Source organism: Petromyzon marinus, chromosome 8 (assembly GCF_048934315.1).
Source record: "Petromyzon marinus isolate PM22_M1 ecotype Great Lakes invasive population chromosome 8, UKy_Petmar_22M1.pri1.0, whole genome shotgun sequence".
Classification (NCBI taxonomy): domain Eukaryota; kingdom Metazoa; phylum Chordata; class Hyperoartia; order Petromyzontiformes; family Petromyzontidae; genus Petromyzon; species Petromyzon marinus.
In genome coordinates this window covers 20,153,183-20,163,597 of record NC_133674.1, presented here as the reverse complement: position 1 = coordinate 20,163,597, position 10,415 = coordinate 20,153,183, and the positions used below count along the sequence as shown (strand labels likewise).

The 10,415-nt window shown below is 50.4% G+C and overlaps 1 protein-coding gene across 1 annotated transcript; it reads right to left on the bottom strand.

The window, feature by feature from the left end:
- Positions 1–2,696: 2,696 nt before the first annotated feature.
- On the bottom strand, positions 2,697–6,526 carry ANAPC16 (anaphase promoting complex subunit 16). Its single transcript, XM_032950121.2, has 3 exons — positions 6,368–6,526; positions 5,129–5,203; positions 2,697–3,470 (listed from the first exon to the last, which is right to left on the bottom strand). Exons 1-3 carry the CDS (start codon positions 6,426–6,428, stop codon positions 3,358–3,360), a joined length of 249 nt encoding a protein of 82 aa, XP_032806012.1. The 5' UTR covers positions 6,429–6,526; the 3' UTR covers positions 2,697–3,357.
- Positions 6,527–10,415: the final 3,889 nt, after the last annotated feature.

The following is a 10,415-nucleotide window of genomic DNA, read 5'->3' as shown; positions in this document are numbered from 1 at the left end:
AACGCCGTAGCGTACAGCGAGCGAGGGTCCTTGCCTCCTGTAAGGTGGAGGGCAACAGGCCTCGCTCTACTGATGAGACACTGCGTGTCGAGACCGCTCCACAGAATTGCTTGGCTTGAAGCAATGCTGCTGATATTTTGTGCATTCCCAGAATGCCGCGCGGCTGATGGGATGCGTAATAAATAGTTGCGCCGTTTTGTCTACGTGGAGATACGCATATGGAGTTGTGTTTGTTTCGTCTGGAAGTGCCTTTCCTACTCCAGCTAACGTTGCAGTGGTCTTCCATGCACACGTGCATGTCCAGGTTTCAATACCCTCCTCTGTTAATTCTGCCGATGACGGCCACTTGTTCACCCTACACAGGATGTCCACGTTCCACTTCACCCTGCCTGTACAGCGTCCCAGCATGCCGCTACAATTCGACATCAATCCAGTGGACCAAATCGCATCGTGCAGACAGTGCCGGTCGGTGGCAGGGTGACACGAGTGTTTACACTCACAGCAATAAGGGCCTCGGTTAGACTCTCGACTGGGGTGGCTTTCAGCAGGGAGTTTGTACGTTCTCCCCCTGTTCTGCATGCGGTTTCATCCCCCGTAGAAAAAAAAAAACACATGACGATGTAACTGGTATTGGCCACATCCCCACAGACGCAACATCGCCCCCCGCTGCGAAAACTCGGCGGAGTTTTCCAGGCTAAACCAGCGTACAGTACAGTAATAAACACAATTATAACACAAATTATGGCGCCACGTGGCGAGATGTTAACCACCTCGCCCGGTATGCAGGAGGTCGTGGGTTCGACCCCAACCGTGACGGCTGCTGTGTATTTTGAGTTCGCATGTTCTCCCCGTGGTCGCGTGGATTTTTCTCCGGGTCTTCCGGGTTTTCCCTCCACATTCAGAATCAACATAACGCGTTTAGAGTATTTGACTGCTATAAATGGCCACACGTTGATAAGTCACTTTGTTGAGCTATCATTTGTGGCCTGGTCGCTTCTGCAAAAAAATACCTATACAGTATAGCTCACTGGGCCTTACCTGGTTAAAAAAAGTAACGTTTTAATTGAATACCCCAACTCTATTTCCACCAGGCGCCGTGTAACACCACGTGCAGCCGGGCTGTGGCGCTGCTGAGCCCATCCCTTGCGATTCCCCCCCCCCCACCACAACCCCGGCTTCCCACCATCTCCGAACTTCCGTTGCTAAGAGTGGCCCCTTTGAGCAGAAGCTCACAGACAGCGCAATGGGTTAGCCCCGCAATATTGACAGGGACTGATCCGTCATTTTACACCGACAGCTGTCCATGAGATCTTCAGATCGTACTTCTTTTATGTACTGCGAAGTCACGGCTCTGTTCATGTAGGGCTGCTCGGGCTTTTGCCAGTGCAGCTCCCAAGCTTTGGAACAACGCTTTGCCTTTGCTATTAAGACAGTCGTGAGCCATTTCTGAGTCGTGTTTTGAACGCTCACCTCTGTAAACTGCCCTTTACCCCCGCGAGTTGTGGCCGTTTACCCAGCAGGTTCTGTTTATTTCCTGCTTTCCATGCACGGGGCGCATTGGGATTTACGGATGAAATTCGTCACTTTACACATGTAAATTGTTATTATTAGTGCTCCAAGTGGCACAGGGGACTCCCGATCCATGGAATTAATCGGGGATGCTTCAAATATCCGCTTAAAAATCAAACCCTAATACACCGTATAATTGTCATAAGCCAACGATTCTCCCACCTCTAGGCTGCGTCTCTCATCTATATTTGTCGACACATCGCTCATTTCACTACATCCCTTGTCTGCATCTCTTCTGCTATCACACTTATAGGTGTTTAACAGGTGAAAGGGTGGCCCCACAAATAGCCAATTCCACCGACGTGTCCCCAATGGGCAAACAACGCCGACTACCCACGGATCTCATTCCCAGGGCAAACTGCCCCATCACTTATTCCCTCCTTCCTCGTCGTCTGCTGTGCTAAGTCCCTGAAGGTTCAGCTCTCCACTTCCCCCACCACCGCCACCCATAAATTGTTTGTGGTCAAAATATTGGTAGGATGTTTATACTTTATTTACCCTGTATAGCCTCACGAAGTCTCAACTCTTTTTCAAGAGGGTCCTGCCACACCCCTGCTGTGATAAAGAGCTTTATTGCTCATCGAATTCCTCCACTATAATTCGCAGTCGAGCACGACGTTGCCATGTGTAATCCCAATTGAGTAATTTGATTTTTTACACTTGGATATATTTGGCCAACACCAGTTACATTGTTAACACCAGTGGGTGGGTTTCCATTAGCTTATCCTCACATATATCACCAAGCACTCCAATCAGCATGACTCACAATCCTACCCAGCACCAAGGGACCGGACACCCTCACTGCCGGACATCGTTTTTCTCCGTGGCCAACCTCCCCCGTCTGGAACGCTGCCATCATCGTCATCCCGCTGTTACTGCACATTCACAGCAGCAGCGTTCAATTTCTACAGACAAAACACATTTGAAAAGCTCACGGGGTTCTTAAAGGCTCCACCTTTCGCTTGGCTTTTCAGCGACCAAGAGCCTGACTTCTCGCTATGAATCACGGGGTCATTTAGGTCCGTGTAATATGGCGTGCGCATTACAAATTGCCTCATTACTCCATACATATATCCCTCCTGACCATGTCCACATGAAAATAACGCAATGGCTTACCTTTACAGAAATGCAATTGTATGCAATTTTATTCAAATATACACAACGTATATACATGGTGTACAAGTGGACGTTAAGGTTTGCGTGCGCGCGTTTAACACCGCGGCCATCTCGAGTAGCGACGACCAAGCGCGGGTTAAAATAAGCCGCTACCCACCACGGGAGGGGTGGCAGCAACTGAGGGGAGAACGTCATCCAGCAGTGGATTGACCATGGCTGATGGTGATCGTGACCTCAATTCCCACTCCGTCATTAGTCCGGTGGCAGGACCCAGAACTAATCAGCACCACCAACTACCAAACAGCTGTTTGCTAGAAAATAGTATTCTTGGCAGAGTAGTGATTTATGCACTGCACTATGAACCCTGTGACCCCTGCCCCCCACTGCTCAGAACCCCAGTGTAACCCCTGAACCAGGTCGCGTGGAAATGGCCACTCACATTCCCGTGTGCCGTGCCGGCCGTCATTGGTGCTCGCGAACAACGCTTGCCCCAAAAGTCTGTTAAGGCTATAAGGGGTGTATCTGATTTTTTTTTGTCTATGTGTGCAATGTGAGATGTGGATGGCTCTGTGTGTGTGTTCACAAGTACACAGCAGTGGTTTGTGCACAATTGCGTGTAAGTGTGCATGCACACACAGGGGGAGTGGGGGGGGCACAAGTCTTCACATGCAGTCAGGATTGGTTGGAAAATCCCAGCAGCTTCTCCACCGGCCGGAAGCGCCACTCATCTGCCTCCAGCTCTTCCGCTAGGCGCGCCAGCTTCAGCAGCCGTGCGCAGTGTTGCTCTACAGAGGTGGCACATGTCATGGGGTCAACAGAGCACAGGGGAAGGGGGTCGCCAGGGAATGGGTTAACAGGGAATGGGGGAATCACGATATAAAATGTGACGATTCACTATCTCAAAGATTGAACGTAATCCTTATGCTTACGACACATGCGTAAGAAGAATTATACAGTAATAGGTTTTACCCTATTAACTGGCACAAAAAACTGACACTTTTATTCAAGGCATCATGTTTGCAACAACCACAACACAAGCAGTCAAAATGCAAACAAAAGAGACAACTCGGATAATAATATGCACTGTCCTTAAATTTGATTGGTCCACACCCGAGACGGCTTTTCTTAGAGCCTAGTCTTCACTGGTGTTGGACCAGAAGACGCCAAAAGGCGTACAACTCAAAAACAGCGCACTATCAGAGTATTGAGGGCTCGGGGTGAGCAGTTACATTATGAGACCTCCTTTGTCAGTAACAAGATATAGTAATAGGTTTTACCCTTTTAACTGGCACAAAAAACTGACACCTTTATTCAAGGCATCATGTTTGCAATAGCCTCTTTTGTTTGCATTTTGACTGCTTGTGTTGTGGTTATTGCAAACATGATGCCTTGAATAAAGGTGTCAGTTTTTTGTGCCAATTAAAAGGGTAAAACCTATTACTATATCTTGTTACTAGCAAAGGAGGTCTCATAATGTAAATGCTCACCCCAAGCCCTCAATACTCTGATAGTGCGCTGTTTTTGAGTTGTACGCCTTTTGGCGTCTTCTGATCCAACACCAGTGGAGACTAGGTTCTAAGAAAAGCCGTCTCGGGTGTGGACCAATCAAATTCAAGGACAGTGCATATTATTACCAGAGTTGTCTCTTTTGTTTGCATTTTGACTGCTTGTGTTATGGTTATTGCAAACATGATGCCTTGAATAAAGGTGTCAGTTTTTTGTGCCAGTTAAAAGGGTAAAACCTATTACTATATCTTGTTACTGGCAAAGGAGGTCTCATAATGTAAAATAATTATACATATTGAGATTTATTTACGAATCGTTATGGAATCAAAGCATTACGAGTTCAAGTCCCGGTGTGGAGAAAACACTCAAACGATCATCCACGTGGAGTCAATGCAATAAGCATCAACACATTCGAGGTGCCCAGGTGGCTCCAGGTCAGAGTGCCGAGTCGGCACTGGGTACTGAATCCCACAGACAGCCGCCTCTGATTGAACGAGCTTGTCGAGTGGAGGGACGTTGATGGGCCTCAGCCTGGTCACCAAAGTACTGCACACAAAATAACCCACCACCCATAATCTGGTTCTGTATTGAATTTCAGTAATATTACAGCCAGCCTTAAATGGATTATTCATGTCGTGGTATGACACCAGTCGTACATTTGGGACCAAATTTGGAAGATACATTTTAATAAAGGTGATATTTTACACAGTTGTTAATCGTAGTTGTCCTTTGGAGAAATTAGCCTTAGAGGAATATTGAATTTCCAGCATTGGTTCAGCGTTCATTTGAGCATTGTCAGAGTTGTGTGTCAGGGTTATGGTTAGAGTCAGGCTTAGATGAGAATCAAGATGGTTTAGGGTCAGTATGAGGATTGGAGTTAGGGTCTGGGGTAGTGTAAGCTTTGGGTCAGGGTTGAAGTCAGGGTAACAGCACGAACCTCGGTTCATCTCGCGCTGCGTGTGTGCAATCTGGTAGTTGAAGATCATGTCGCATAGAACCTTGTCCGACACATCTGAAGGGGAGCGGGATGAAGGTCGTCAGTTGCACTAACACACACATACCCGTGCATGTCCACGCTAAACACAGAGGCAACATTACAAGCAAACCATGACCCACAAACAATTCACGTGCAAAAAAACCACGCAACCTTGGTCTCATCTCAAGAGTTGATGTTGACGTAACGTGTAGTACCAGGTCTGCTATTTTAAACTGAGTTCACCATCAACTTAATTTCACCAGGTAGGAACCCAAGGCGATTGTTGCATTTACGCAGCGCCTAAGTGCGCTGGCACCGCAAGACGCTTTACAATGACAAACAATCTTTTTAAACTAAGTTGGAATAGAGGGAGGGGCGAAGGGGGTGGAGGCATGGGGGTGGTGATCGGGCCTGGCAGGTCAGCACCAATGAGTCCCAGGACACCCTTAGGGGTCACCCACCAAACGAGTCCCAGGTTTAGATACGAAACTGGACGGTCGGTGGTGGTGGTGATGGGATTCACAGCCAGGAGTCGAACTTAGGTTGCGGGGATCATAGCACAGCGTTATAAACTATCTGTAATGTCGCGAACCGGTTCATGATGACACTAGTACTTTACACACACACACCTGTCACGCTCGGATGCGGACATCTATAGAAGTACTGTACACACTCCAAACAGCGTGTACACCTCATACACCCCACTCACACTATGCACCAACACACACACAACCCACACCATACACAGCCTCATCACACAAGCACAAAACACACCAAACATTTTAACACGTAGGCTTTTTATACAGTTCGCATATCACGCAACGCACAGAACACATTACACACTCCCCACACACCCTCTCAACACTCTGGTTACGCCTGATCCTATCAGCACTCAGAAGCTAAGCAGGTTGGAGCATGGACTGTCTACTTGGTATGGGTGACAAGCAATCGTACACAAAAACACGTGGGGTGGGCAAGCAGAGCATACTGTATAGCACTATACCCATACATCGTTGTTCCAATACGTAATCCACATTCACTAATCCGCACTGACCCAGAGTGGTAAAGTATGGTTAGAGACGCCTGGCGTGGGGATAGTGGTGGTGTCACCCCTGATGGTGTGGTGGTGCCACCCCTGATGGTGTGGTGGTGGTGCCACCCCTGATAGTGTGGTGGTGGTGGTGCCACCCCTGGCGCTACCCTTAGGTGCCGGGTAGGGCGTCGCCGTCTTCCCCCGCGTCGCAGCCTCCAGATCGGCCATGGTCACCGCGCAGGAAGTGACGTTACGTCACATCCTGTGAAGGGGGGGGGGCTTTGCAGGGGGAGGGGCTTGAGAGGAGAGGGAGAGGGACTGAAGTGGGAGAGGAGGGAGGCAAGACAAAGACAAAGATCCCCCGTGTAGCCTTCTCAGACTGTTGGGGCAAGTGCTGTGAGCGAGCATATTTGAAGGCCGGCACGGTACACGAGGGGGTGGGTGGCCAACAGCAACGCCCGGCCGCCTTTGTCTCCTTAGTAGCAATGTTTTTATACGCTGCAACAGGTACCCATTTGGGGCTGAGTCGACCTAGGGGAGGTCCCGGACCGGTTCAGATAATCGTCACTGATGCTGGCCGTGAGCGGGAATCGAACTCGGGCCACCAGGGTTACGCCACATCAGGAATCCCACCATACCAGGGTTCCGCCACACCAGGGTTCCGCCACACCAGGAATTCCGCCACACCAGGGTCCCCGCCACACCAGGGTCCCCGCCACACCAGGGTCCCGCCACACCAGGGTCTCCGCCACACCACCAGGGTCCCGGCACACCAGGGTCCCCGCCACACCAGGATTACGCCACACCAGGGTCCACGCCACACCAGGGTCCCCGCCACATCACGCCACACCAGGATTACGCCACACCAGGATCACGCCACACCAGGGTTCCGCCACACCAGGGTCACGCCACACCAGGGTCTCGCCACATCAGAGTCACGCCACACCAGGGTCTCCGCCACACCACCAGGGGCCCGCCACACCAGGATTCCGCCACACCAGGATCACGCCACATCAGGGTCCCGCCACATCAGGGTACCGCCACACCCTTTCAAATACCACCACCCATCTAACAGCACCCACCATGGCAGAAGGTTCCCCACACCGTCACCTTGGCTGGCACGTGCTGGGGATGCTAACGAGTGAGTGAGGGTTACCGATCGACGTCGCTTGGGGTCACTAGAGGGTCGCCGATCACCCGCAACAACACAAGTCTCCCGCGACACAGCAGCCAGCGCGGTGAAGTATGGCCAAACAAACAGCCATGTCGGGACAAAGTCCCTGGAGACGAACTTCATCCCATGGTGGATCGACAAAACGGCTCCGATTTTTCTTTGTTTCACCACAAGCCTCCATCCACGCCAGGGACTTTGTTTCACCACACGCCTCCATCCACGCCAGGGACTCTGTTTCACCACAAGCCTCCATCCACGCCAGGGACTCTGTTTCACCACACGCCTCCATCCACGCCAGGGGACTTTGTTTCACCACACGCCTCCATCCACGCCAGGGACTCTGTTTCACCACAAGCCTCCATCCACGCCAGGGACTCTGTTTCACCACACGCCTCCATCCACGCCAGGGACTCTGTTTCACCACACGCCTCCATCCACGCCAGGGACTCTGTTTCACCACACGCCTCCATCCACGCCAGGGACTTTATTTCACCACAAGCCTCCATCCACGCCAGGGACTCTTTCACCACACGCCTCCATCCACGCCAGGGACTCTGTTTCACCACACGCCTCCATCCACGCCAGGGACTCTGTTTCACCACACGCCTCCATTCACGCCAGGGACTTTATTTCACCACAAGCCTCCATCCACGCCAGGGGACTCTGTTTCACCACACGCCTCCATCCACGCCAGGGGACTTCCAAACCGGCGCCCGCAGTCTCACCACACCTCTTTCGTTTTTGCTTTCGGTAAAGTCACGTACACAGAAAATAATAAAATAAAAATAATTCTCTCCGCCTGATGAGATCATTATTTGTGTTGTGATCGAAACGTCGTGAGTTTTTGGTTTTTGTCATTTTTATTTATTTAATATTTTTATTTTATTATTTTATATCTAAGTGACTTTACCGAAAGAACCAGAGAATATGAATTCCTGCAGTCACAAAAGTTAAGTCAAAAGTATCACTTTGTTGGGTAAGTCAACGTAATGGTCACGTGGATAAACTCGCCCCCGCCATAGGAATGTGGAATTTTGGCCACTGGCTCAAGGTTATAAACAGGAGACAAGCACCAATGCATCAATGCTGAGAAAAAACACACACAAATTCACGTTTATTCTCGTGATAGTATACATCAACACGTTCACATGTATACGTTAATGTAAACACATTAATACAAAGACAATAATGCGTACGAGAAGTAATCAACATTGTGTCCCGTGGGGCCCCGAGGCGCCGTGAACACCAACAGTGAGAAACGATCGGTGACGTCGGAGCCCAGAGGTAGGGTTGGGGTCAAGGGTCAGCAACCTGCGGCTGCGCTGCCGCATGCGGCTCTTTGAGAACTGCTTTGTGACACCGTTATTTATTCAGGACCACCACCGTCTCGTATTCATGTGGCATTGCGACTCATGACACGTTAAGCTTTTAACCGAATTCGAAAGAATGGCTCTTCTTACAGATAGGGCGAGTGCTTGGATTTGGGGTCAAGACTCGTCTTGGATTGGTTAGTTTTCAGAAAATAGAATTCGGGCGATTGTCCGAATGGCGAGTGAGGGTTGTTGTACTGACCAGGTAAGGCCCACTGAGCTATGTGGCTCTTTTTCAAAGGAGACCTGCCCACAAATGATAGCTCAACGAAGTGGCTTGTTATCGTGTAGAAATGTACAACAGCTAAATACACTCTAAACGCGTGTTTTCTAAATGCGAAGGGAAAAAACCGGACGTCCCGGAGAAAAATCCAGGCGACCACGGGGGGAGAGAGACACGGCGAACTCCAAACATCCAACAGGCCTCAAGGGTCGGGATCGAACACACGACCTGTTGTAGACCAGGCGAAGTTCTCGCCTGTGGTCTGCAGGTATGCCCCGTGGCCGGGATCGTGTTAGAATGGCTAGTTTGTTAGGGTGAAGGGTACGGGTAGTGTGTGCTCTGCTGGATTGTTCCAAGGCGCGGGTTAGGGGCTCGCGTGTGGTCCGGGTGTCAATTTCGTCAGCGTGCGAGGTTCGCCCCTCCCCGCCCCCTACTCCTCGTTCTCCGTCCGGTGGCACGGCGCTCGTCGTGAGCGTCATCAAGTGACGCCGACTGCCGCTGTGCGTGTGCAGCCTGCCGCTTCATTACCCACGTCAGGCTCACAGCCCCCCCCCCCACCCCGGGCATAAATTACACGCCGCTACGCACCCCCTCCTCCGCATTGCCGATCGCGAACCTCTGAGGACATCAGGCCATGCGATCAAACAGCCGCTAGCCCGTGACAGCACCATCATCATCGGAAATGGCAATTCGTGTCTAAATACGATCGCACCGATGGCTTCATTTCTCGCTCCACATTCCCCCGGAACGCTGCATGCTCGCTTGGAGTCTCGTGGTAATCGGCGTGAGGTGGTACAGCGAGAGTTACAAGGTAGACCCATCCTTAACAAACCTCCGATATTATTGTACCGTATATGTTTGTACCCGAATAATCCTATAATGATCAAACGAAGATGAGGAGATGGATGTGGCATGGTCAAAGCAATTGCCGGAAGAGCGTTCCGGACTGTTCCAGCTGAAAAGTAAGCATTGATCGTACCTAAACGAACATGATCATCACCACCACCACTACACCATTATCGCATCATCATCAACACATCCCAATGTCAACATTATCAGCACCACACCATCATCAGGATCACCATCGTAATCATCACTGTGACCATAACCACCATCATCATCATGGAACATCAACCTCAGCAAACACCAAGCAACGGGGACGACTTGTTGGTGTCGTGAGTCGCCCTCCAATGAGTGACAAGCAACGATGGACCCTGAACCCATACGTATGACCCTGTTAGGGACCCGTAAATCTACATCTGAATACTTGTTTAGGAACCCATGAATCCCTCTAAAGGATTGATGAACCCCCACTCAGGAACCCAACAATAACCCAGGAATCCCCTTTGGGGACCCAGGAACTTCTGTTAGAGTCGTACATTAAGGACTTATAAACCCCTGGCTATTGAACAATGAACTAAGGTACCCATGTTCCCGTGTTATAGGGA

Bases quoted from the DNA above. Each gene is read 5' to 3' on its own strand.
- ANAPC16 (XM_032950121.2), bottom strand. From the start codon at position 6,428: ATGGCCGATCTGGAGGCTGCGACGCGGGGGAAGACGGCGACGCCCTAC. The intron at 5,204-6,367 runs GTAGCGCCAGGG...GCTCCCCTTCAG, and splicing joins GCCCTACCCGGCACCTAAGG to ATGTGTCGGACAAGGTTCTA. The intron at 3,471-5,128 runs GTTCGTGCTGTT...CCACCTCTGTAG, and splicing joins GCAGCGCGAGATGAACCGAG to AGCAACACTGCGCACGGCTG.